This window comes from Thunnus albacares, chromosome 23, assembly GCF_914725855.1.
Source record: "Thunnus albacares chromosome 23, fThuAlb1.1, whole genome shotgun sequence".
In the NCBI taxonomy this organism is placed as follows: Eukaryota; Metazoa; Chordata; class Actinopteri; order Scombriformes; family Scombridae; genus Thunnus; species Thunnus albacares.
Genome location: NC_058128.1, coordinates 16,130,530 through 16,158,463, shown reverse-complemented (window position 1 = coordinate 16,158,463; position 27,934 = coordinate 16,130,530). Strand labels below are relative to the sequence as shown.

General features: G+C 39.8%; 2 protein-coding genes and 1 long non-coding RNA gene across 10 annotated transcripts in view; all 3 read left to right on the top strand.

Annotated features, from left to right (window-relative positions):
• Nucleotides 1-8,942, top strand: part of LOC122975442 — a 34,263-nt gene extending 25,321 nt beyond the window's left edge. For 5 of the 6 annotated variants that reach the window (XR_006400662.1, XR_006400663.1, XR_006400664.1 and 2 more), the window contains 2 exons: nucleotides 4,219-4,270; nucleotides 7,048-8,942. This is a non-coding gene — a long non-coding RNA (uncharacterized LOC122975442). The remainder of the gene's footprint in view (nucleotides 1-4,218; nucleotides 4,271-7,047) is intronic. The other variant, XR_006400666.1, reaches the window with a different exon arrangement.
• Nucleotides 8,943-11,090: 2,148 nt separating this feature from the next.
• pparaa (peroxisome proliferator-activated receptor alpha a) lies at nucleotides 11,091-25,297 on the top strand. 3 transcript variants are annotated; one of them, XM_044343221.1, is made up of 8 exons: nucleotides 11,091-11,396; nucleotides 15,636-15,869; nucleotides 18,079-18,233; nucleotides 21,418-21,556; nucleotides 22,222-22,379; nucleotides 22,521-22,787; nucleotides 23,272-23,515; nucleotides 23,615-25,297. In XM_044343221.1, exons 2-8 carry the CDS (start codon nucleotides 15,686-15,688, stop codon nucleotides 23,857-23,859), a joined length of 1,392 nt encoding a protein of 463 aa, XP_044199156.1. In that variant the 5' UTR covers nucleotides 11,091-11,396; nucleotides 15,636-15,685; the 3' UTR covers nucleotides 23,860-25,297. The 3 variants fall into 3 exon arrangements, with proteins under 3 accessions (XP_044199156.1, XP_044199154.1, XP_044199155.1); XM_044343219.1 differs by having other exon boundaries at nucleotides 11,094-11,396; nucleotides 22,222-22,421; nucleotides 22,518-22,787; XM_044343220.1 differs by having other exon boundaries at nucleotides 11,100-11,396; nucleotides 22,222-22,421.
• Nucleotides 25,298-25,880: 583 nt separating this feature from the next.
• cdpf1 (cysteine rich DPF motif domain containing 1) lies at nucleotides 25,881-27,287 on the top strand. The gene is made up of 3 exons (XM_044343425.1): nucleotides 25,881-26,067; nucleotides 26,275-26,386; nucleotides 26,924-27,287. The coding sequence occupies exons 1-3, from the start codon at nucleotides 25,955-25,957 to the stop codon at nucleotides 27,050-27,052; spliced, it is 354 nt and encodes a 117-aa protein (XP_044199360.1). The 5' UTR covers nucleotides 25,881-25,954; the 3' UTR covers nucleotides 27,053-27,287.
• Nucleotides 27,288-27,934: the final 647 nt, after the last annotated feature.

The window sequence follows — 27,934 nt, the reverse complement described above, 5'->3', positions numbered from 1 at the left end:
CGAAACCGAGCTAATCTCTCCTCTGGTGCGTTCCTACCTGCAGTTCTGCACTCCAGGTCGGCCTTTTGTGTGTGTGAAAGAGACGGTTTTGGAGGGAGCAGAGAGGGACTAGTGCTGTAATGTTGGGCCGAGGGCCAGACAAGGCCTGCTACACAAGGCCGAGCCCCACCACAACGCTCTCCCTCTCTCTCTCTCTCTCTCTCTCTCTCTCTCCCTCTCTCTCTCTCTCTCTCTCTTTCTCTCTCTCTTTCTCTCAGTCTGTCTCTGTGTCTCTCTCTCCTTTTCAGCTATCAGAAAACTATTAATCGCTATTCTCACATTGAGTTTTCTCATTAAAACCTCGTCTTAATGAACAAGTCCAAGGTTTATGGTTTGTAATAGAAGGTTAAACATTTGAAAATGGGTCATTGGTGACACGTGGCCACACGCAGCTTTATTATAGCTTGAATAGGCCTATTGGACATAGTGTTTATTATGTTTTATGACCAATATGGTTCAAATATAAAGCATTAGTTATCATTTAAAAATTTTCCTTAACCTGTGTTAACAAGAGAACTGCTTCAAGGCATTAAGCCAACATTTCTCTCTTTTGTTCAGTTATATGGTCTGAAATTCAAAGCAATGTAAGATGAATATACAGTATTTGAGTTGTGTGTTTGAATCGGAATAGAGTGATACGCTTTTTTAAAGAATTATAAAAGTTATATCGTCATTAACATTAGCATCACACCTGCTCCATCCCTGAGGAAGAATAACAGCTCTGATTTTGTATGTATTATCTCATATTTTGCACTTAATTAAAATGCTCAATACGCCACACCCTTCATTAATGCCATCCAGCATGACATCTTTTAATTATCCTATAAATCAGTTTATCAAAGAAGCGCTAATTGAAAATCTTACTTTTTTTTTTTTTTTTTGTCCACATTGCCTGTCGATATGTCTTCATGTTGAACACCTCAGCACATCAGAGTCGACCGTGACCAATAAGTAGGAGTGGAGGCAGTGTGAGTCATCACCGATAGCTCTAGTCATCCCACCTACATCCTACGTTTGACAGGCCTATTCATCCGCCACTCTCGCACCACAGGGCCTGCCGCCGTCACTATCACCTTGGCAGGAAACCCTGACGTCGTCCCCCCTGCGCCCGGTGTGTCCGAAACCCCTCTTCTAAGACCCCTTACCTGGGTGAAATTATGAATTAGTACGTCAGCGTTTGGGGAAGTAACACGTCACTGCTGGACACCAATCAGCTCGCAGGGTGCAGCAGTAAAAACTGCCACAAAGTCAAAAGAAGGATGTGATTGTTTTTAATTGTCTGTTGTGATTTTTCTTTCTGTTTTCTATTTTGTTCCTCTCTACTTTGTTGCATCTGACTCTGTTCAACACACATACTGTAGAAATAAAAGGTAATATTTGCACCAGGTCGCACTGATCTCCGCAAACGCCCTTTAGGGAAATACGCATTAATACGTGTTCTGTAGCGTGGATGGAACTTTGCGATTTTTTTCATTAATTTCGGAAAAACAGAAAATGTTTTACAGCGTTTTTTTTCCCGCCCCGACATGTTTCAGAGTTTCCTCTGAATTCTTACAATCTCTGACGTGTCAGGTTTATTTTGTCACGATCAACAATGAAAGTCACACAGTATATTTCCTCAAAATATCGGCACTCCCAGAAAATATTTAATCACGAGAAGACGAGACAAACGAACCTGGTTAGTTCATGGAATTCATAAAATTTAACATTATATACCACACAAGGGACGGCAGGAAGTTTGTGAGATTTTATACAATGCACTGATTTCCTGTACTTGTAAAATAGTTTGATCTTTGTATTTTAAATGATAAACCACTGAGGAGGTCTGCATTCATTTTTTTAAGCAGAAAAAAAAAAGATAAAGAAATTGCGGATTTGTCCCTAACATCGAATCTACAGGCCTGGTTTTTAAAACATTTCTTATGATTTGCTGCAAAACCTAAAACTGAAGGAAATGTGAAAGCTAACAAAGATTATCACACCACATCTTGAACCAGACACACAGGATACAAACACACACACACACACACACACACATAGGCAAACACTCAGACACATTTGATGCTATGTACCCCACAATGAACCCTAGCTCCTAAGATGAATGGGGTTCCCACGCCTCTCCCAAGGAGTGCAGGGCACAGCCTCCTCCTCTGAGCATTCACGCACACGCGCGCACACACACACACACACACACACACACACACAATGCTCGCACTACAGATGGCCACACAGTTTTACTCAAACACACAGGTGCATTTGAGTATAATGCAGAAGCACACACACACACACATGCTGTGAAAAGTACGAGAACAGTCTAAAAGGCACACACACAATTTGATTATTATTCTGAGCACTTAGAGCCATGATGAGCACGTCAGTTTTAAATATGGAGTCTGACAGAGCTATCTGTAACGCTTTAGCAATTTAGCAAAAAAAAGACTTGAGTTGTTAAGCTGCAAAGTAGAAGGGAAATGAAGTACGAGACGTATTGAGTGTGTTTTACTTTCAGTTTTTACCTTCGACTGAGATTCACTTTGTCTTCTTGTGTCACGTGTGTGTGTGGTTGTGTGTGTCTGTGTGTGTGTGTTTGTGTGTGTGTGTGTGTCAGTCACGAGGTTGTGTTTTGCAGGGAGAATCTTAATGAAGCAGAAACAAAAGTTCATGGGAAAATCAAACGTTTCATTTTGTCCAGCAACACAATGTCTTCAAATGTGTGTGTGTGTGTGTGTGTGTGTGTGTGTGTGTGTGTAGGGTTTTCACGTATATATATATATATATATATGTATATAAATATATACATATAAATATATGTGGTTAGATTTAAAACTCTAAAATCAAAAGAGACTATAAAGTAATATTTATTTTTGTAAAATTATATTTTTTGGAGTGTACTTTCGAAAACAAAAATCATGTTACATTATTGGATATTTTTTTCCCCGTGGAAAAAAGATTTGTAATTCGTTATTACCGTATATACTATATATATTTATATATATATATATATGTTGGGTTTTTTTTGTTTTTTTTAAATTTAATGTCTCAACTTTATAATAAAAGACAATACTTTTTCCAAGACTTTTACTTTGACATAGAGTTTCTTTGGCATATGCATGTGTGTGTGTGTGTGTGAGTGTGTGTGAGTGTGTGTGAGAAAGAGAGAGAGTGTGTGTATGACAGAAAGTAAGGGGGACACTTTACTGTTTATTTATATACTGTATAATAATAATAGATATTAGATTTAAAATTATATTTTACTGTAAAAAATATTTTAGTAGAGCTGTGGTAGCTGAATGGTTACAGTGGATGCCACATAACCACAACGCCCCTGGTTCGACTCTGACTTGGGACCCTTGTTGCATGTCATACCTCTCTGTCTCTCCCTGTTTCCTGTCTGCTTTTCCACCATCAGCGGCAAACATGCCCAAAAACAAACACACACAAAAAACGTATATATATATATATATATATATATACGTACACACACGCACACACATGCATACACACTAAAGTATTAAAACATATATATATATATATGTGTGTGTGTGTGTGTGTGTGTGTGTATGTATACTTTTTTTTTTTTTTTAGTCAAAAATTATGGATTTTTTTCGTAGCTTAATTTGATTGTTTATTTCTATGTTCAGTTTCTGCCTTTAATGTTTGAAATATTTTAAACGCTTCATTTTATTCTAAGAAACTAAATTTGATCCGCAGTAAAAGAAACTGCTAAATGCAGAAAATCAAAATCAGTGTTGAACAAAAAGCCATAACACAATTTGTAATTCCAGTAACACACAGTAATGTAATTCCCACTGGTAATTTTGTGAAGTGTACACTTTTCTGAGAAATGAATGTAAGCTTCTTCAGCTCTGGCCAGTATATGGTAATATAGTTATCCAGTCTAAATTCAGCTGCAGTATTCTGAACTATAATCACTCTAACATATGTTACATCAGCCTTAATGATACACTTAAGTGGCTGCTTGGCAGGTTTATGACCTGAGGGCTACATGGACACCTTTGTGTATGTGTGTTTGTGTGTTTTGTGAATATATCTATGTGATATTTGTGTGTGTGTGTGTGTGTGTGTGTGTTTGTGTGTGTGTGTGTGTGTGTGTGTGTGCACATAGATGTGTGTCAGTATGACTATATTTATGTCTCTGTTTTTCTCTTTTATTTGCAGGCTCATTATTTAGGAATGAAGTCTGTTTTCCCGGTCAGACCTCAACGTGAAGGTTAGTTTCAGCATTTTATTAATTCTATATTTTTAATTTTATTTTTATTTCATCTACTTGAGACTCGATGATGCATTTAACCGTGTGTGTGTTTGTGTGTGTGTGTGTGTGTGTGTGTGTGTGTGAGAGTGTGAATGCCACCACGTTACTGATTTCTCAAAGTCAAAATCATTTCGGTCTGGTCTCTAGCTGGGAATAGGCATCTTTTGGTTTCCTCTCTCAGCCGCCTGCAGGCAAACAACACGGTTTGTTGTTAGTTTATTGAACACAATCCTGCTCACATTGTTCCCAGCACGCAGCAGCGACTGTGACAGCGATTGACGCATCCCATCAAAACCCGCTCCGGCACGTTGTGTGTGTCATGTCATCTGAATCAGAAAGTCTCAGTGCTGCGGCTCAAAGATAATCTCCTCAAAGGAAATTAGTCGGGAAAAGGGGGAAAGAAAAGCCGTCAGCCTAAAGGTCAAATGAAGATTAGAGGGAAACAGTACACGAGGGCACACCGGCTGGCACCCGGAACTGCACAAAGGCCTCATTGTCACGGGAGCCCTCAGCTCAGTACACACTCCCCGTGCACTTGGGGAGACATGACACCTGTTGGTGGTTTTGGTCAACTGCAGGCAGGATGACAGGACGCCTGTGCAGCATGAGAGAGGTGCTCTAGTTTTGGGTTTTGTGACTTTTTTTTTTTATCTTGAGCACATGGAAGTAAGATAAGTCATCTCACACACACGTACACATCAGTGTCTGGAATGATTTTGGACATATCGTGGATCAGCAGACTCCCCCACACAAGCACGGTCACAAGTTTGATTGTGGGTCATGAGTTTTTTTGTCTCATGTCATATTCACCTTATCCTCCATCTTTCCTGCGACGTGACTACATGTGCTATTACATAATGATGAAAGAAAAAAACTGCAAACAGTAAAAAAAAAAAAAGAAAAAAAGGCAGTTGCTTTTGATTTACATTTACTGATTTTACTGTTTTATTCCAGTCCTCCAGGGACACCGGGTCCACTCACTTCAAAGAGAGCAGTGTGTAATCTCAAATCAATTTCAGAATCATTCCTGACAGTTTAACACACTTTTACAGTTTATGGCGCTGTGTGTCATAACAACTGGACGAATTTTCTGTTGAAGAAGTTGTACGTGAGCACATGGCTGCAGGGCCTTCCTCCTCTGTTTAATGAGTAATACAAATATATTTTTTACAAACAGGACACGGGTGTTTTTTTGGGTTGTATTTCTATGTTAATACACCCTGCTTTCATTTTCTTTTAAATATACATTTTGAATAAATAATTTACACACAGAAGAATATACAAGATTAATTTTACACTCCACACCAGCAGTTAAAATGATTAATTTAACAGCTTTAGATGTTTGAACATTTGCACCAAAGCAAGAGTTAAAGCGTCAGTTCATCCAAATGACAAAAAAAAAACATATTTTCTCACTTGCTTCTAGTGGTTTCTAGTCATGCAGATAGTTTTTCTTCAATTTGCCCAGGTTTAGAGATGCCTACTGTGCATTTAAGATGTTTACCTCTGCCCCAGAACAATGGAGGTGAACTGGTGGTGCTCACGCATTGAAAAAAATGACATCCTCTCAAAAACGACGTCCCCTTTTACTCGCTGTCGCTGTTTTCGTAGGTAGGGACTATTTCTTCAAAAGAAAGTAGTTCTCATTAAAACTTTTCCTATAGAGGTCTGTGGGTTATCTGCTGTAAAAGAGATGCTGCTGGTGAATTTGTTGCAAGCAGGAGGCAGAAATCTCATTCGCAAATATCTTTAAAAAACCTGTGCAAATAAATCTGCATGGCTCCGTACCACTTGAGATGAGTGAGAAAATCAGTTATCTGTAATTTGTGTGAATCAACCCTTTAACTAAAAAAGAACTCGCTCTGTGTAAACCCGATACCTCGCCGTACACACATTAGCAGCGTGTAAGTGAAGGAGCGAGGTCGACTTGTATACCTCACAGGCCTGGACATTAAGTAGCTTGTGTAGAGATTTGTGTGGCATTTATGGGATAACCGACCTGCAATAAAACAGCCGCAAACCGGTGCGTGCGTGTGTGTGTGTGCGCGCGCGCGCAAGTGCGTGCGTGTGCGCGTGCATGGGGGAGAAGTTAAGGCAGTGACTCACTTTTATAAGTTTGACCCCACCTCGCTCCCTCACGTATGCCCCCGTCGCACTCCGGCTGGAGGGGAAACCACAGCAGAGCCGCAGCGTCTCCTGTCTCACTCAGGAAACTCCCTAAAACAACCACAACCTGTCTGTTTGACCTCTCAGCCAAATACACACACACACATACACACACACGCACGCATATTAATGCTCATTTGCAGCTACATTTCCTGTGACATACACAAATAGGCTATAGATATCTTAAGAGGATTTATCTATTAGTTTTATGTTAACGGTGTCATTTTTTGCACAATCGGCTGTGTGTGTGTTTTCACTTTAGAGGTGTTACCTAAGCCACCTGCAGACTGCCAAACCAGATCCTCATGAATAACACAAACAGAAGACACTCTCTTCTCATCTGCGTGTTCACATGTACACGCAAACATTCACCTGCATTTGTGTTTCGAGCGTTTTCACACGACACATTGCACTCTCTGCGTCTGCTGTGAAATACGTGTATTATACGCGGGAGGCAGCGGGATCGCTGTCGTTACGTGACGCTCATCTGTAAGAGAAGAGGGAAGTCAAAGTTTGACCTTTCGACACCCAACAGCGGCTCACTCTCTCCTCTCATTTGTCTCCATCAGGCAGAGGAAACCTGAGAGAAGGCGAGCTGACAGACCCGAAGCTGCAGACAGGAGGTGGCCAGTCAAGCATAAGTGACATACAGGAAGTACTTTGACAGCATATTCGCTCTTAGCACAATTAAGTCATAAATACGAAACTATAAAATCTCAGTTTATGATACATAGTTAGATGCAAAGTTCACATACTGGATGTGTCATACACACATAAAAGGTCATAAAAAAAGTATCTCACATTTACAATAAACCCTACCCTGTTTCCTGTTCAGTCATTCATAATTTTACTTTGGATCTGGATGCTCCAGTTACTTAAAAGTTCTAAAAAGGCCTTAAATATTTATTACAATGATTGAATGGTGAAAATTAATTTTTACACCTCTTTCAGTCTATTTGTGTTAACTGGTGAAGATTTGTGTTGCACCACAGCTACAGTGTCTACTTTAAAAATGAATGAGATGAGCTTAATTTTTAAAAAAAAATCTAAATTATCTGTGTGTTTGAAAAAAATCTATTTCTGGCTATTTATGTAATAATAATAATAATAATAATAATAATAATGATAGTGAAAGTTTGAGAAATGGCCAAACAGTTAAATATGTTTCTATAAGGAGTTTTACATTGGTGGTTGCAATCATTTTGTAATATTTGCATTTTTATTACATTTATAAATGCACACTTTGAAGTTTGTTGATAGTTATTTGTGTCCTTTCCTGCTTTCCTGAAGGCCGTTTGTCCCAGTTTCTTGTTTGCACCATCAGCAGTGTGACATGAGAGACACCTGCAGGAGGTTAACTGTCCTTTGGGGTGAGGTAGTAGGTTGTATAGTTTTAGGGTCATTCCCAAGCTGTCAGATGACTATACAACTTACTGTCTTTCCTGAAGCGGCTGTAAAGGCATCGTCGTCGTTGTTACCATCGTCATTGTCACAGAGGACAATATGACTTATCCATGTCTTTATTGTTGTTTTTTTTTACTTTGACGTTGTGCTTTTCTCCTATCTTTAATGATCTTATCCCGCAAATATGACACACTAAATTAACAAAATATTAGAGACGTTCTTTTCTTTTCAAGTGAGCTCAGCTGTAAAAATGACAACTTGTTGTTTTCCTTTATTAAAATTAGACCAGTAAATAGACGAGGAGAAGTTTAGAGATGACCTGAAAGTTGTCAGACAGTTAAAATGTTGTATCAGTTGGTGCAATGTGATACAGGGAAGATTTTCCTCACAATTTTTGGAATTTTAAAATGAATTTTTGTGGGGTTTTTTGGTTATTAATCTAAGTGTTGTTGGAATGTAAAAACATGGAATGAAGAAAATGCCCATATTAGTTCATATTTAATTTGAATAATGGTTTTGATTGTACAGAAATCTAAAATCTTAACTCGAATGTTATCACAAACCTCTCTGTATCCTCTGCAACAACAACAGTGTAGTTCTGTGTTCATTTGTGCAGCGATGAGATGATCTCACATCTACATCCTATTCCTCCTCCTCCTCCTCCTCCTCCCCTCATGGGTGACTTATGGTGTTCGTACAGGGTGAGGTAGTAGGTTGTGTGGTTTCAGGGTTGTGATTTTACCCCATCAGGAGCTAACTATACAACCTACTGCCTTCCCTGGAGGGCAGCAATACATCACAGGAGCACACGTCTTTGTCACCATGTTCTAAACACCACAAAGGACTTTTGATTTCAAAGGTTTCACTGATGGGTGAGTGGTCCTGCATCACAATGTGCATTTCATAGCAACATTTATCACTTTAAAGACTTAGAACTGCTTACAGAAAGCACAGTTGGTCTGAGAAATTTAACTTTTTTTTTTATTTATCATTAATGTTTTAACTGTACTGTTCATTGATGAATAAATAAAGACTGGATAAGAAATAATACCAAAACAAACAACGACTAGAGTCTGATCTTTTCATCATTCCTTGAAATGTTGCCTTATTCTGTAATCTGTGTAAGGAGCTCATTATATGTTGAAATACTAATCTTAAAAGCCTCTATAGATTAGGTGCTAACATGTAGACATGTATCTAAGCCAATTATTTGGGATTTTTCCATGTAAGATGTCAGTAATATGCTGGATCAAAGAGGAAAATTCTGGAAAACAATCTGGAGGTACAAAATTCAAAGTAAACAAAAAATGTTCCATTATATTTGAGCTAAATGGTGTCTGGCAAGTGTTTGTTCAGCACTTCATAACACACTTCAGACATGAGAGAGTAGTCAAAGTCTTGGGGCTAAGTTTTCAAGTTTCATCCCAAACCTCAACGAAGCAGATGTCCTGTTCACACAGTCTTCATTTATTAACTTCATCGAGCCTCAGAGTGGGGAAAGCCTTCTCTATAGTTCAGAAAACACAAGCATGTGTGTTTTCCTCACAGATGTAGCAAGAGACCAGGTGCTGAGGTATCAGCACAAAAAAAATCATAAATGATCACCCTCCACCTCATCTGTGTGAAGACACAGAGCACCCTCAGAAGAGTTGATGTGTGGCTTTGTTGTGGAAGTCAACAGGAAAGCCAAAAACCCCAGAAGTGTCTCACTGCAGGATGGAGACACATTGTTATGCGTGTATATGCAGTAGATGGCGCCAGATATTATATGTTGTGATGGTTTGGGTTTTATTTTGGGAGTTGGCAGATAATGCAACAGTGGACAATATAAACGTTGGTATAAGTTTTAGGAAGCAGGTGAAAGCCATTATCTTTAACTGATTAAACAGATGTAGAGAGGAGAAGGAAATTAGTCAGAAGGGCTTTATTGTCCAAATTTAGCTGCAAAGGAATATCAAGAAGTAGCACCTGATAATTTGTACCTGAGTGTATAATATATGGCCTATTAATAAGATAACATTTGGTCTATAGACTATTATACTGTGCAGAGAATGTCTGTATTATGTGCAGGTAATCTTGTCTTCTTTATGAGATAAATGCAGACAGAGGACAGTTCTTCTCCTGACCTTGACCAACTGATTACAGAACGCAGCATCCTAGTTTTCAGTCAGGCTATGACATCACTGTATTATTATAGCCTATTATACTTATCTCATAATGTATAGTAAGCTGTTATATACCAGATATGTGGTAAAAGGTGTGTTTTAGTTTGTCAGTCCCATTTGAAGGCAAATACAGTATGTAAGAATATCGTAAAATGTAGCATTTTTTACATGAGAACAAAATATTTTACATGAATAATAGCATACACCTGATCTTTTTTTATTTACATTTTTACTTTATTTTTCAATTTTATTTTCACATGCAGCATTCCTGTTTCCTTTTTATGCTGTTTCAAAATTCAATAACTTGGGAAAAGGCAAAGTAAAACAAAAAAAAAGACATGAAATAAATTGATTCTTTTATTAAAGTAGATTTATATTCCATCCTTTTAATAAAAATATAATACAGCTACACTTGCCGGTGGCTGGCACAGTGACCAGAATACAGGACAAAAGCTTTCATAACTTTTTTAAATGCATTATCATTATAAATTTTACATCACCTAAAATCCATCTTTCTTCAAAGTGATTTAATGTAAGTTATATTAAGTAACTTTATGTAGCCCTAAATATGTGTAATGCTGTTTATGCTATATAGCCTATAGCAGTGATTCTCGTCAAGGACCCCTAAACCTACACGAATTAGACCACCGACCCCCTATTGTCTCAGCATCCTCCATCTGATAAGATGTTTGCTTTTAGATGTTTTATTACAGAAAATGCATAAACCAATGACCAAAATATTCATACATTCTGTCACTGTGTTAATTATTGGATGGATTTACAGTGAAAATAAATCATTCCCCTTTTTGCTGGGGACCCCCGCAAGGACCCAACCACTGCTGGTGTGGTCTATAGGACGCAACACGTACAAATCTCCATGACTACTTTGACTTTTAATTATATAAAAAAAGAAGGCTTTATTGAGCATGCACGTGATGTGTTAATTACGTAGGCTACTGATGTACAAGCATCGCTGCCTCTTTATCAGCACACAATAGAGAGACGAGAAATGAGAAGAAACCGATCCGTGACGTCTCCCCCTCGAGCCACCGGGAAGTAATTGTGTCTTGCCAAAAACCGGGGCGGTCGCCTCTCAGATCCCCTCCCGCCGATTGGTCAGAAGCATAGGTGTGTCAGGAGGTGTGTGCGCCATGTCGTCGTCCACCCGTCGCTACGTTGTTTCCTGCAGAGGATGAACGGAGCTTTGACAGCGCGGAGGAAGAAGGCAAACGGAGCTGCGGATCTGCGTGTCGGTGCGTCCCGGGAACAAACATCTCCTTCCTCCGGTAATAGACAGGCGTCCATCCCGGCAACGTCATCTGGAAATGTTTCGGACAGCACCTTCTGAGGTAATTAGTGACCTTGTTCCAAAACTGTGCTTTTATATAAGTGTGATTATAAAGCTTTAAGACGGTTTCCATCATGTTGCCTATTCTCTGGTGAAACTTTTGTTTACTAGCTCAGCTTTATGTTATATATGAGCGTGATATCTCTCTACTGCAGGGAGGAAAAGTTAACTCTACTTGTACTGTATGTATTGAAAAGAAGCTCTACTTCCTGACTAGTCAAGCCTTCACCTGTTTCTGTAATAAACCACACACGCACATACACACACGCACATACACACACGCCCACGTGCTGTCAAGAAAAGCTTCAAAGCATCTGATGAGAGGAAAATGTTTTCTGTCAAGTGGTTTTAATTTCCTTGCCTATGCAGCAGCAATACCAAGAGATATGAGACTTGTTGCAGAGAGATCAGAGAAAGGTCAAAACAGCTGAACCTGAGTCATCAGAAGGCGCTGAGGAAGGAGGGACAGAGCTATTCTTTACTCTGTCTTGGATCTTAAATGACAGGTGAAAAGGAGCCATGAAAAAAGAGCATCTGTATCCAGCTGAACACAGATGGGTCACCCATCTGTGTTTCAGGTCAGCTGTCACCTGTCGTTTAAGATCCAAGACAGAGTAAAGAATAGCTCTGTCCCTCATTTGTCGGCGCCTTCTGATGAGTCAGGTTCAGCTGATTTCAGTTGATTAGTCAACTGTTTTGATAATTTAATTGTGTTGAGTCATTTTTTGAGGAAAAAAAAGCCCAAATTCTCTTGTTTCAGCTTCTTAAATGCTGGTTTATTTAGTCCTCTTTGATACTAAACTCAATATCTTTGGCTTGTGGACTGTTGGTCAGGACAAAACAACGCATTTTAGGTTTTGCATCTTGAACTTAAGGAAATCAACATTTTTCACCATTTTTTGACATTTTATAAGCCCAACAACTGATTGATGAATCAATAAAATAATCAACAGATTAGTGGGTAATGAAATTAATCGCTTAAATAATCTCTATTGATTCTGCATGTGTTATATCCCCGATTGTGCCGTCTGCTTGTCATGTGTTAACATGCTTATGTTGACGTGTCTCACTGGAGCTCCTGTTTCCTCTCCTCCTGTGACCTAAAGATAGATTGGGACTCTGTCTGGGATTAAAGTTCCCCTGGGAATTAAAACACAATGCCCCGTGAGGTGATGGGAAACATGGGGCCGGACCTCCGTCGTCCATTAAAGAGGAAAAAGTCACATCAGGGTTAGAGAAGAGTTACTTTTAGAGCTACTTTTAACGCACTCAATCCAAATCTATAGCATCTAAAATAAAATTACAGGAAGTTGTGACCTCTAACTAATTTCCATCATGAAGGGGAGACAGCAGCAACATAACTGGTGTCAGTACAGCTTTTTTAACTTCTGTGAGATGGTCAAGAGCCAGATTTGGATATGGTTTGGCTTGTGTTGTGTTTGGATGCTTCAAATACTGGATACAACTCAGATGCTGCGCCAAAAAAACGTAAATACCAGAACACACACAGAGTTTTAGAAATATGCCACATGACATGCAAAACAACTACTTCCAGCTTAAGTGTACACTTAGAATGATACTTTCTCAAAATATCACATTTTTGGGACAAGGACAAGACATCGTTGTGGGACGAAAGATGTGTTCATTTTAGGGTGAACTCAATGCACTTAAGTCCAAATGCTGTTTATTGTGTTGCAGAGAACCATTTTTTTCCCCAATCTACCTTCTGATGGAGAAATCCTAGCCAACTGCCGGGAACATCAGTTTGTCACAGGGCCTCAAAGCGAGCTCGGCGGACCAGTTAGACAACAGTTCTCTCATTCTTACTCACCTGTTTTTGTCTGAAAATCCTTCAGTACAAAAGAAGAAAAACAAGACTCATGTTATGTACACTCTATATGCTACAGGACATAATATTCTGTAGGTACAAGCATACATTCACCCCTTTACATAACAGTGATATATTGTCAGGACCTGACCCCTGAATATGGTGCAACACAGACTAGATAAAAAAGAACAAGCTATGATCAATCATGTCCTTACTGTCTGGCTCCGAGAGTTAACAAATGTACATTTTCTATGCATACAGATAAAGAGAGCACTTTACCTAACTGTCATGTTCACCCATCAGTTCACCCGGCACACATGAACTCTCAACGGTGAAAGTTAAAGTTGCACAATCTCGTATTAGTTTATGTTTCTTCCTCGCTTGGCGTACAGATGTAGGCAGCTGTGTAAACTCAGGTTTTACATTGAGCTCACATGAGCTCTGTGATGGCCCCACTCTCTCTTTGTATTAGATTAGATCAGAGGTATGTTAACTGATTCCTGTTTAAATGATCATGAAAGAAGTAAAGGTGTAATGGTGTGTTCAAGGAGGTTTGGACAGAGATAAACCCAAGAATCAGGCCGCAATCTTTAGTGCAACATTAACATCTGCCACAGTGAATTACTGGAAGTCGGAGAGAGCGTTATAGAACGTACGATGACTCGAACAGATGTCCTTTAGCCTGCTGTGAGCAGCTGGGAGCTCCTGCGAACTCCCTCCCACACATACTTTAAGATCCACTCTGAGAAACAGGCAGACAAGCTAAAAACAATAGACAGGCAGTGGGATAGATAGAGTTCAAGTTTCTTAAAAGTAGTCTTGTCCATACACTGAGAAGCTATTCATAAAATGTAAACCCTGTGGATGATGTATAGAACAAGTATGTACCCACTAAGTCTCTCCTTAAAGTCTCTGGAGTGTCAGCATTGGTCAATAAATCAAGAGTCAGAGCTTTGCAGCAAACTGAGTGTGTACTTTGGCTGGCAGGTTGGATTAATTGGTGAATCATGCAGCCGAAATAATGCACTACTGTTGACTCTACGGGCATGGTTCACTCAATGTCACAATCACTTACGTATTATGTACTGAACAGCCCTACCTCATTTTGACATGTATGATCTATATCTCCATATCAACTGCATAAGAGACCCACAGTAAAAAAGACTTTGATTGTTCATGTTTGCAATGTTCTATTTAGTCTGTGATTTAGTTCCACTCACACACACCTTATTGCTTCTGTAGAAATATAGTGGTTAATATGATAATTGCATACTAATATAGTAGTAAGTTACAACCTTTTTTGCCTGCCAACCAGACTCAGAAGTCTCCCTCCTGCCCCATTAAACACACAGTAGTCACCACCAGCAGGTACTGTATAAGTAATAATTTTCCAAAAGCCCTGATTTTCTTGTCTACACTGGGAGAAAATGGGAAAAAAACTACATTAAGGTATATATAATCATAAATAGTGACATGTATGTCTTGTTTTTTCTTGTTTTTGGCTAATTCAGCTAATTAAATACTTACCTACCTACCTAGCTACCTAAATGCAATTTAAAGTATTTCATCACAGTGATGCAAAAATTGTATAAGAATCAATATTATCATAAAGCAGTCCTGCTCATTGACTTGCAGCTTTGCCCACAATGGTCTAATACAGCCAGTATTATAAATGGTTGGCAAAATCTGACAATATTGTCTCACAGTATACTGTATATCATATCACCCAATTCTAATCCACACTAAAATGTGAAGCCAGCATTTTCTACTCTGGAGACTGTTTTTAAAAAGCTCTGTTTGTTACTGTGGATGGAAAGCCAAAACTGAGAGGAAGAGATGCATTTTTGGCCGGGTTAGTGTGAACATTGTCTCTGCCACCGTAGTCTCATAACACCAGACAATCAGAGATCTCCGCCCACAGAGGTCTGGGGATTTCTGAATGCACAGTAGTTGCTTGAACGGCAGCGAGAATGGCCACTAACAAACCCACACCTCTTACATTTTGTCAAAGACAAGCCTTAACCGGAAATGATGCTTTCCCCCTCATTCTCTTCCTTAGTGAACTGCATGTAACTGCTCCGATATGAAGGGCCGCCCTAAAGACTTTGGATTGGTTCTGCAATGCAGGGTTTTTTTAAACTCTCTAATTGTTTCCACCCAGTTTAAACAACAAAACCTGGGAGATTGTCCTCAGTCTCAATGAACGAAGTGTTTAGAGACTGACCTGTGAGTCTGTTGTCACCATGACAAGATTTGACATACTTTACCCAGAGTTATCTCTCATCAAACTTGTGTAGATCTTAAGCAATGTAAGCAATGCACAAATGTTGGTTTGAAAAGAGTGTTTTTTTCTCTGTTAAACCTCAAAGTAATCTTAAATGTCCTCCCTCCTTATTTTGTCTCTCCTCTTAGTCTGGTGAGTGAGGGGTTGTCCTCCAAGGTTAGGGTCCCTGTTCCCCAACATGGCAGGGGATCTCTACTGCCCCCCATCCCCACTGGGGGATTCCCTCCTGGACAGCCCGCTGTGTGGAGACCTGATGGAGGATCTTCGTGACATCTCCCAGTCAATAGGAGGTGACACACTGGGATTTGATTTCCCGGAGTACCAGAGCACTGGATCAGGTTCAGAGAGCTCCATAGGACTGGGTGAGTAGTCGGGGGGGCGTTGTGGTCGGAGGAAGTGTCAAAATTAGCCACAAAAAATGAAATCCCTGCATTTTCACTACTAAATTCCTAAATGTAAATAAAGATTTAGGGTCTCAAGTATGCTTGATGTTACTGCTGACTGGTCATATGGATCAATACAACTTTGACCCTCTGACCTTCTGGCTCCAGTGTGCCATGTGTAAATTTACTCAAGAGGCCCTGTGTCTGATAAAAGAAGATTAGATACAACTCAGTTTTGTTGTGTCTCCTCCATGATGCCATCTCTACATTGCTGAGCAGCACTTCAAAAAATGGCCGGTGACTTTTGTAATTTTAGGGAGACACATCAACCAAAATTCTTCAGGTCTTCAGGAGCCACTTATCTATCATACTCGAGTGGATAAAGGCAATGGCCTGTTCTCCAGGAGTGTGTGTTGTGAAAAAGGGGATGAATTTATCCTGATTTGTCTGTCTTAGTTTTGATATCACTATGTGTAAACTGTTTGTTAGGACTAAGTTATCAATATTGGTCTGATTGGTTTTCAGGCTGTAATTATGCTGTATGCAACAAAAGAGACAGCAGCTTGTTTTCCTTTTGTTGTAGCTGCTTGTTATCCTAACCCTTACATACTGTTCAGAACAAATTTGACCCTTTTTTTACGTTTTAGAGCAGTAAAAACACCCTAAACACCTTCCTACAGTGACCCAGAATATACAAAAATGGAAATATTTAATACATTTACATTTGACCTGTATTTATTCAAAAATGTTGTCATCATGACCATAAAATAGTGTGATTGTGAATGTTTTTTCTCCATAAACACATCCTAAAGAATACACACTCTCCGCTCTCTGAAAGCTTCATTAAGGATTAATCACCCATTTATTAATGACTGATGAGGTACTTATGAATGAAAAATAGATTTGTGGTTCAGAAGTTTGTTATAGAGACAGGGATACTGTAAAGGGTTAATATATGAACAGTTTGTAATGGTTAAGAAACTTGTAACATTAAGAAACTATAGTTACCCTTAAAACCACTGTTAGTATACATAATCTTTGTTTATTTCCTTCATAATTATCTGTATTTTTCTTACATTTGCCTTCTGTTCATATGATATTGTGCTGTTAAAGCCTTATATTTGTGAAAGTTCTCCTTGCAAGACAGAAATATAGTTAAAAACAAATAAGGTGGCCAAATCCTTTTGTCTATATATGTGCAAAATACTTCAGTCCTTCCCTGTTCAACGTTGTGTTTTTGTTACTCGAGCAGTAAGTATGGATAGAACTGAATTTTTAGCAAACCTGCACAAAACAATACAGTACTTAACTTTTTAGCTACACTGAATAATTGAAGACTTGTTAAAAGAAGTGAAGGTTGATCATTTATTAGCTAAAGTATAGAACAGCCAGTACATTTTAAAGTAAGACTTTTTTCTAAACAGCAGCCACTGTGGCCACAAATGCTACTAATGAGATGCTAAATGTTAATATCTACATAGTGTATACATAGATTAACAGTAGCACAAGTAGAGGTGATAAGTCATAAACTCAGTAAACTGACTCAGTCATGCTAGTTACACAGCATTATCTGCTTAACATTAGCCAGTATCATCTGGTCATACCAGACCAAGAAAGTAGCAAAACCCCTGAGTGTACTGAATAGAGGAAGGCTGTGTTTTACTGTTCATGAAATTCAATGTTTAAGCCTTGCTTTAAAGGAATAGTTTGACAATCTGGGAAATCCTCTTATTTGCTTACAGAGAGTTAGAAGAGGAAAACCGATACCACTCTCATATCTGTCCATTAAATATGAAGTTAGCCAGTAGCTCATTAGTGTAACGACTGGAAACAGCTGGTCTGAAGCTCACTTATTAACATGTTATATTTTCTATGATAAATGCACACAAAACAAACAGTTAGCTTAACCTCTGCCAAGCTTGGCTTATGCTAAGCTAGGTTAACTGGCTACTGGCTGTAGCTTTATATTGAGTGGTAACAATCTTCTCTCTTAAGGTGTTTATCAACAAAGGTCTTGAATGACCTGCTCTCCCTCGTACCATAATATGCACCATAATTATAGTGTTCATCATTTATTAAGGGGATATCTAAACTTATTACAAACATTGGATGTCTCAATTTGGAACAGATCTGTCCGGCTCTGAAAGCACTCACTGTTTTCTCTCCTCTGCTGTACTGTCTGCTGTAGACACCTTGACCCCGGCCTCCAGTCCGTCGTCGGGGGTGTGTGGAGCAGCGCCAGGCCCCGAGGAGAACCTCAGCCCCCTCAGCCTGGAGTGCAGGGTGTGCTCAGACAAAGCGTCAGGCTTTCACTATGGGGTGCATGCCTGTGAGGGCTGCAAGGTGAGCAAAGTGCAGCCAGTGCAGACATACTGTATGTATGCACTTTATCATCAATGTGAGAGAGCACATAAAGCCCATACATACATATATATAAATATAACCAGACAGATACAATCACATTCTGACTCATGATCACTTGTGCTGCAAAGACAAATGTTACTTTCGGTGGCACTGCAATTATCTGTGCAAATGTAACAGAGGTGAAAAACACCACACTACACTACATGCACAAGATATCCACATACATGCATGTAAGCACACATTTCCAAACACATACAAAGCTCGGCATGTGGAGGCGCCTGACCTAGAGGCCAGTGGAAAGTTTCTGAGACATGCAGCCTGGTCATGTGAGGTTGGGGGCATGATGGCCTTGGTTGACTTGTCACCCCTCCCCTGCTTGGCACAGAGCCAAACTGAGTTACGTTAATACACACACACACACACACACACATGCACACACAAGTTTGCACAGCTATCCTTGTTAGGACATTGCATTGGACAGCCTAATCCAAACCCTAACTTTAACCACAACCAATTCATGCTTAATGCTAACCTTAACCAGGCTTTGGTCCCCACGAGGACTGCTGGTCCTAACAAGGTCAGTGTAAAACCACATGTGTACACACATGGAGCTGCTGCTCATTCTAATGCTAATTATTACCTTATCCTCTGATAATTTGATTATCGAGAACCTTGGTTTGCATCTATTTTCTAAAAGGTTTTCATTATCATAGAGGCCTGAAATACTTTAACCCTACAAGACATTCTTCTTCTGAAATACCTGAGATTCCTGAGCGTTGGAGGATTTCACAAGTACAAAAATGTTGTTTTAAAACTATGAAAGCTGAGAACATGCTGTAACTGAGACCACTGGTCTGTGTGTTTGTGTTTGTGTTGAAACCATTAAACCATCATCACTGTATTGTTTGTCAAGTCATGTGAGCCTGTTGTAGACTCATACCTCTCTAAGCTACTAATCTGAGCCCTTGTTTGCTTTTTCTTCATGACTTTTTAACTACTGACCTTGCCTGCTTTAAAGTTTTCCCTGTCCGCCACAGGTCCATCATGTCACTGTGTTTGTTTTACACAACAACAACAAAAACATGATAATCAAGAAATCCAGAGTGTGGTGAAGTTAGACAGAATAGCTCTTGAATGTTCTCCTCTTTGTCTTTCTTCTATAATCACTTCTTTCTCCCAGCTGGAGAGAATCTGGTAGGTTTTTTCACTCCTCTGGATTGGCACTGTGCCTTCAATTTCACTCTAATGTATATGAATAGAGAGATATGGACGCAGGCATTTCACAATTTTCATTTCTCTGTCCAAGTTTTGCAGTATGTCCTACCAGTTGCACAACGCACATCTGTGTGTGTTTTTGAACCCTGAAAAACTAGCCAGCTCCTGTCAGGACTCCACTTTATGACCCACATCTCATTCATCAGAATCACCACAAATAATACTCATCCTGCCGGCCCAGCTGCCCGGCTGCCTGTCTTGGCACACAACCTTTCATTGTGTCAGACCGCTGCTATTCCAGAGTAGGGACATGATGACACTGAACTGTTGGACACTGCACACGTGAGAAGTGTATTTAGACAGCAGCCTGTTCCTAAATTCTCTGACTGATGAGATTGCGCCATCATGGAAAAAATCTGGCTTGTGATATGTAGCAGTCACAATTCACAGTTTCCATGCTGGACGGGCTCTGCGTATCATTTTCAACACCTCCCTTTAGGGGAGGAGCGCTCAATAGTGGGAATGTGGATGGAATGTGCTGCAATGCTATGGTGTGAGGGCTTAAGTCTGTTTTGGTGATAGTACGACATGCATATCGGACCTTAAGAGCAGCATGGCGGTCCATACGGTTAGAGAAAGAGTTCAGTAATGGACAGGTTAATCATATAAGTGGATGCGTGCCTAAAATTCTTTCGGTCTAACTAAAAGATATTTGCCCTTCAGGAAACATTGCACAATAAATCTGTTTGCGTACGTCTCTAGTCTTATTACTCACCTCTCACAGCTGTATATCACAGGGCTGATCTCTGGTCGTGTCTGTACACACATACACAGACATGCAAAGACATGCATGCTGTAAACACATACATCTGTTTTTTTCCCTACTTGTGCAGCTCAGTTGTTTTGTAATGTATTTCTGAATACTATCATATGGTGCTAAACTACACCATATGCTTTTCCTTTCGCCATTTTCATGAAGATTACACGCACAAAATTTATTTATTTTTTTGGTCAAGAATGACACAAATTTTCCATGACAGCTAGAGTGACGTATGAAACCTGTAACAACCTCATGTCGTAACTGCTCTTCATCATAAAGGCAGCCTTGTGTAAGATGATGGCTGATATGTTGCATGTGGCTCGATTTATATCGCCAGAAAATCCATATTCCCTTTTTGACAGTGAGGGGTGAGGGATGTCCTGACTGAAATTTCAGTGATGTGTATAGGTGTGTGAGAGTATGTGTCAGAGGATCATATGCTTTTGACACGTGTTGTGTGTGTCAGCCCGCTGCTCTGCATCTTCATGTGTGCGTTCGAAGGTCGTGGGACATCTCGTCCGATCTGCCTTCTTCTTCAGAAAGGTCAGAGTCTACTGTACACCTCTCTTTAAGAATAGATGTAATTCCACTGGAGTGCAATCCAAAATGTAATGTAACACTGGTCCTGTAAAGGCTTAAAATATACAGAATATATGTACGGTAAAATAAGGTGCTGAAGATTTAAGCATCTGCCATATGGCATATATGGTACTCAACAGATGAATGGATTACCAGAGACTGATCTCTGTGATCAGATTTCATGGATAGATGTTCCCTCTTAACCCTCCTGTTATCCTAAGGGCCAAAAATGACTCATTCGTGAGTTCAACACCAGAGAAACCCTCCGAAATCAAATGTTTTCAAGATTAATAGGAAATTTTTTTAATGCAAAATGTATTTCTGGTTTAACATTATGTTAAGAGGCTTCATGAAAGAGATGTGGCTAAGGTGGGTTATTTTTTACCCTGAGCGTGAGGGAAGTATACAGAATATAAAGACATCAAGAGGGTTAACTGATTTTCTTGTTGGTTTAAGTACTAGAAAAGTATTTTGTGCACCTAAATCAGAATGTTTTAATGTGAGCCTCAAATGAAATAACTTAAGCTTTGGCCTGTCTGTCTCAACCAGGGTTTCTTCAGGAGGACCATCCGGCTAAAGCTGGAGTATGACAAGTGTGAACGCAACTGCAAAATCCAGAAGAAGAACCGCAACAAGTGCCAATACTGCCGATTCCACAAGTGCCTCTCTGTGGGCATGTCCCACAACGGTAAGGCCTGACTCCTCCAAAGTAGTAGAATATACATAATGAATAACAGCCAATGTAATTGTGTAGTTAATTAATTTGTGAGAGGAAATATGTGTGATCATAACCAATCACTCACTGAAATCATACTCTAATCCAAGTGTCCATTGAAAGAACTTGCAATTAAGTGAGTGCTGTTACATAAAACTTGGCTCATGACGTCTTAAGTCAACACCGTAGTTTATTATTATTAAGATTTACAACAAAAGCAGGACATGTCCTTCTGTGATTTGGCTCCAGTTCAATGTGCTTTACATTGACTGGGTTTTTATAGAACAGTGTCCTGCAGGAGCCTGCTTGACATTGAGAAAACACAGGACCATATAGCTCCACATCTGGCCTGTCATCTGCGCTGACTTCTGAGGGGTCATTGGGTTTGTTACTGTGGCCTCCCGCTGCAGACAGGACAGTGTCAGAAACCTGAGAGGAAGACGACACGTTGTCCTCAGAAGAGAAGAAAGAGGACAGACTGCACCATGTCATTTGTGGGCAAATTTTTGTGTGTGTCGGCACGCGTGTATAGTTGCTTTAGGAGGATATTTTGGATGTCAGCATTTAATATCTCTATGTGAAGATTAATTGTTAGATCATTCTAGCTGTTTCTGATGATAAATGTCTCCATGCACCAGCCATCCGGTTTGGTCGGATGCCCCAGGCGGAGAAGCTGAAGCTCAAGGCGGAAAGTAAGATGGTAGAGAAAGAAGAGGCAAGCCCTATGCTGTCCGACCACAAGATTCTGGTGAGGCAGATCCACGAAGCCTACATGAAGAACTTCAACATGAACAAGGCGAGAGCTCGGCTCATACTCACCGGAAAGACTAGCAAGCCGGTAAAGGGGGGAAAAAAAGCCAGATAAAAATTTCTGTTTCTCTCTTCTGTCCTCTTCTGTGTCACCTTCCAACAACCTCTCCTCTATATTTCCCAGCAGCCGTTCATCATCCATGACATGGAGACGTTCCAGCTAGCAGAGAAGACCTTAGCGGCCCATATGGTAAACAGTGACTATCTGGAGCCGGACAGCAGCCTTCAAGCTGGAGATGTAGTTCCGGCTTTGGGGTGCGGGGAGCTCCAGCAGAGGGAGGCTGAAGCCAGGCTCTTCCACTGCTGTCAGAGCACCTCGGTGGAGACCGTCACAGAGCTGACGGAGTTCGCCAAGGCGGTGCCAGGTTTCCAGAGCCTGGATTTAAATGATCAGGTGAGTTTAGGGTGCCGTATAGGTCATCCATCTTCCTGTCATTCCACGTGAGAAAAGTACAGATGGCATGCTTTGTCTTCCTCATCATGTGTCTCCTAAATGTACCCAGAATTAAATCTAAATCAAGTGAAAGTGCATTTAGTCACTATGGTGCTGTTCTCTGGAACAAACTGCCTGATGACCTGAGATCTGCTACAACTGTATCTTCTTTTAAAAGCAGTGTTAGTGTTTGTGTGTGTGTGTTTGTGTGTGTGTCTGCTGTAGTTCATGTGTGAATGCTGTTGTAGGAATAGGACAGGGTTATAAAAAGCAGAATTTTATGTATGTATGTGTGTGTGTTGTATGAATGACTGAAAGGTTATTTTATTTATGTATTTTATATATGGGTTTTCTGTCTCATCTGTTTGTTTTCTGTCTTTTACTCTTAAGCACACCTGTGTATGAAATGTGCTATACAAATAAAATTATCTTGACTCATATTTAGGTCACTCTCTTGAAGTACGGTGTTTATGAAGCCCTCTTCACCCTCCTGGCTTCCTGCATGAACAAAGACGGCCTCCTGGTGGCCCGCGGCGGAGGCTTCATCACCCGTGAGTTCCTCAAGAGCCTCCGGCGGCCATTTAGCGACATGATGGAGCCCAAGTTCCAGTTTGCCACACGCTTCAACTCCCTAGAGCTCGACGACAGTGACCTGGCCCTTTTTGTGGCCGCCATTATCTGCTGCGGAGGTAACTTGACGTTTGTATGGATGATTTTTAAAGTGCGTAAAATGGCAAAGAAACCAAATCCTCCATCTTTCTTTCTCTGCCTGATCCCTTCCCTCCCAGACCGTCCAGGCCTGGTGAATGTGCCTCTTGTGGAGCAGCTGCAGGAGAGTATCATACAGGCGCTACGGCTCCACCTGCTGGCCAACCATCCGGACGACACCTTCCTCTTCCCCAGACTGCTGCAGAAACTGGCTGACCTCCGTGAACTGGTTACTGAACATGCTCAGTTAGTGCAGGAAATCAAGACAACAGAAGACACGTCACTGCACCCACTCCTGCAAGAGATATACAGGGACATGTACTAAGAAGCTAACACATGGTCATGTATGGGGACATGTATTAAAATGTTAATGTATGCCAGGTAAAATGCTCAAATCCGGGTGTACATAAACATTTACTATCATGCATATCAATGTACTGTATGTAGCTTATGTATCTGTTTCTGGATGCGCAGCGCTGTGATCTGCTGAGGTTGTATTTAGACCATGTGACACTAAAACTGTACTGCAACAAAACAGGAAAGGCAGCTCTTGTAGGTGGCTGCTTCATTGAAAGGGGGGACAGTGGGAAACACACTTTGAAATTACACCATCTATGTGTACTGATATTTTCAAATGCAGTAATTTGTACTTACAACACCCAGTTTGCTGTGGGTGCAAGCTTTTAACCTACAGACTCAAGTACTAAACAGATGTTAAACAGGGATTAGGCTATGCAAATATGCATAGCATTTAAAATGGGTGTACAAATTATAAAGATACACAGACATGACTGCTACACTCATGTATGCACTGAAGCTAAATACTCATAGTGCCTGTGAACGATGCTGAAGCGAAGAAGCTGCTGAGACTCAAAATCAAACATATTCACACATATTTAATATTATTTAAAAGGACTTTGGATGTGTCTAATATCACTGTTATATCCTTGAATGTGTATCAGTGCCTTACTGAAGTGGCCTCGACCATTTTGAGATTAATGGATTCATGAAAGACGTGTCGTAATGTTTCCTTGGCTTAGTCTCATATTTGTGTTTCCTTTATTTTGACCACCCCTTATATATTCACCAAATACATAAAAATACATTATAAAGTATCTTTTTAACCATAGGGTAGATTTATAACTACTTAATGTTGGACCAGGGTTGAACCACGTTCTCATACAGTATTAAATTGTGAACAGTGGTGCATTTTTTATCAGGAACTTACCTGCAAGGAGCCTGTCTTCTACTGTAATCATTTGAAAACACTGCAATTTCACGGGTCATGTGTTAATATTAATCCTTCATTCTACTGCCAAAAATTAACACAACATCATAGCTCACTTTTAACCTATTGTTCCAGATCAGTGTTACTGAGTACAAAACATTTCGTACAAATCCTGCCATCAAAACACCTTTTTTTTTTTCCAGAAAAAAACCCCAGTATTGGCCGGTATTGAGTCGCTTGTTTTGACCACAAACACAATAATCTGTTGAGCTGGTTTCTGTATTATTTTGTAAATATAACAAGAATGTGGTGACCGCAGGGAAAGGGATGTGTGTATCTGCAGGTCTCACTAAGGGGAGCTGATGGGCCTTATTTACTGGACATAGACTTCACCTCCTCATGTAGAACTGAAATGTTATTCTTGTAATAATGAAACTGTTAATGTTTTTTTTTTTATCATAGGTGTACAATAAAAAATGCATTTGCTGTTTCAATACGTGATAGCCTAAAATAAAGTAATATATTTTAACTGTCATATTTGCAATGGCCTGACTTATTTACTTGTCTATAATGATGCCAATGTTATCTGTTCATCTGATTCAGACCATGCTTTTCAAATAGATCAGCCTTTTTCACAGCAGATATGCTGAGATATTATTATCAGAAAAGCACAGGTGGAACTAATAATGTTAATTATAGCTTTGTTCCATTTACCCCAGTGAGCCATTAATGGTAATCACACCTGTGCTTTTTTCTTTAATGACACGTTAAAATGTCTGCTGTAAAAACGGATTACCTCAGGATTATTTTTTGCTATGAAAATAGCCCATGCCATTGATTTTGGCTCGTTAAATAAGCTTTCGTATCATTTTTATATACAAAACAGGGAGTTTGAAGCATTTTAATAATGTGAAAAAACTGTCTTCCCTCAGAGATGTGGAATATTAGATCACGTTTGGAGTTTTCTATTCATTTGTCAATAAATGTATTAATAAATTCAGATGACAAAGCTATGGTAGCTAAAATATCTCGATATTTTTTAAAAATATTTTTATTTTTAACCACGCTTGACAATTATTTATATGTCATGGATATTGCTCCCCCAGGCCATTAGGTGGCGGTAAAGCTTCATGAAACAACATGACTGCACTCCATATCAAAACCAGGAACAACAGCTCCTCTGCATTGAACGATGGAGCAAAGTACAAGTGAATCCCCTCAAAAAACATTTACCTGCCAGTTATGTGGTTTAAGTAGTCCTTTTACGTACTACGGCCAGAAACCACCAAACACCAGAGCCATTGTGTAAGTGCAAATTAAGTAAAACGCTCCTTTTAGTGCTCTGCAGCAAGCTATGCTAATGCTAATGATGCTAGCTGCGACGTGACTGCGTTTTATCAACACAGCTACAAAACTGCAGTATTAACTGCCTTAAGGCACACTTATGTCGTGTTTCTGGAACATAAATTAAGTAATAATCCACTTCTGTTTGTCCTCTCTGTTGCTCAACAGGTTGCTAGAGGAGTGTTTTGTGACCAAGGACCCCTTCTGTCCGGACAAGGAAAAGTTTCTTATTCTGGGTTCAAACTGCAGCCTGTGCAGCCAGTGTGTCTGTGTTGGATCGGTAGGATAAATACATTAAATTGCGTTGCTACGGTCTGTTGTTTTTTTTTTTGCAACAAACTAAATATGTGATTTCAGTTCAGGACATGGTTAATACCTGTATGCACAAATGTTATCATGCCCCTCCTGGAACCAATGAAATCAGTCTAGATAAGTGTGTGTGTTTACATGCAGCACAAGCAAATATTATTGGGTGAGGCAACAGTAAAATCTTAAACTGCAATATGTAGGGACAGAAGAAAACTGCATGTCCATTTTGATTTGGAAAATCAAGCTGTCATAGTTCTCCACTTGGCATCAGTTGACCTTGCAGAAGCATCACTCCTGCAGCTTTGATGTTTTCTTTTAGATGACTTTTGCAATCATGCGGTATGTGAAATTAATGTTGAAATCAATTAATCCAGTTTCTCTAATAGGTAATAAGAACATTTCTAAAAAGGTCTTCCAGTCTTGGAATAAATGTGACTGGTCATATATATCCAGAGCTTTATGTGAAAATAGCACACTAGTGCTGAACTTTGTTTCTCTCCTCTTTCAGGACTGCAGTCTCTTCTACACCAAGAGGTTCTGCATGCAGTGTGTGAACAAGCACTTGGACCAGTTTCCCTATCAGATTCAGGCTGAGCTGGCCAAGAAGAGGCAGAGCTCCCAGACGGCCGTCTCATGACACCGGGCAAGAGGTCCTTAACCTGCTCACCCATCTAAGATCAAATCTGAATAACTTATGGTCGTAAAGCACCAAATGTGTTTAAGTGCTTTTCCAGCACTTCAGATCAAACACCAGACTTTCAAAACACCATACAGGAAAACACAACTTCCTGGACTTTATTAGCATAGCTCTGGGTTATTATTCTTTTGGCAGAAAATGAACACATACATTAAAAACTGAGGCTGCTGTATTAGCCTACTGGGTGTTATTTGTTTATTGGAGGGAGTTTTTTTTTTTTTTTTTTAAGAAGTGAGCTGCAGGTGTGACTGTTGTTGCTGGACTCCTATCAGGTTTTGGTTGCAGGCTCAGAATAATCCTTCCCTCGTGTCCAGCAATTAAAAATGGCCTCCGATTTAAAATCTGATGTCATGTACTGTTTGTGGATAATTGCCCTGCAGTTGCTCTGAATCCTGTGTTTAAAGGAAAAAAGGCCATTAGAGGCATGGCAGCATTTTCAAAAGATGTGGGTTTCGGGTGTTTTATTCAGTGGAGCACATTTCCTATCATTATGGCCCTTTACTATATTAATTAATAATCAGATACGGATGTACAGTGTTTAACATTATAGCTAATATCTCATCAGTTATTTCCATGATGGTCATTACAGACCACTGCCTTATTCAGCAACTATTCTAGCTCCCTGCAAACAGTTTCAACAATATAACTAGGCAATGAAGATGTGGAAGTAATAGCATTTCCCAAGACCAGTTGCTATGCACATTGAAAACCAGATTCATGTTTCCACTGCCCTTGCAATGGAAAGAAATTATTAACTTGGCTACAATCTCTTTTTGAACTTGATGAATTATGCCTGTTGCACAATTTTTAATGCGCCTTTTT

What these genes read in the sequence shown, in the direction of transcription:
- cdpf1 (XM_044343425.1), top strand. Translation starts at nt 25,955, where the DNA reads ATGGAGCAAAGTACAAGTGAATCCCCTCAAAAAACATTTACCTGCCAG. An exon ending in CCAAACACCAGAGCCATTGT is followed by an intron (nt 26,068 to 26,274) that starts GTAAGTGCAAAT and finishes GTTGCTCAACAG; the next exon opens with GTTGCTAGAGGAGTGTTTTG. An exon ending in AGTGTGTCTGTGTTGGATCG is followed by an intron (nt 26,387 to 26,923) that starts GTAGGATAAATA and finishes CTCCTCTTTCAG; the next exon opens with GACTGCAGTCTCTTCTACAC.
- pparaa (XM_044343219.1), top strand. Translation starts at nt 15,686, where the DNA reads ATGGCAGGGGATCTCTACTGCCCCCCATCCCCACTGGGGGATTCCCTC. An exon ending in AGAGAGCTCCATAGGACTGG is followed by an intron (nt 15,870 to 18,078) that starts GTGAGTAGTCGG and finishes TGTCTGCTGTAG; the next exon opens with ACACCTTGACCCCGGCCTCC. An exon ending in CGCCATTATCTGCTGCGGAG is followed by an intron (nt 23,516 to 23,614) that starts GTAACTTGACGT and finishes CTTCCCTCCCAG; the next exon opens with ACCGTCCAGGCCTGGTGAAT.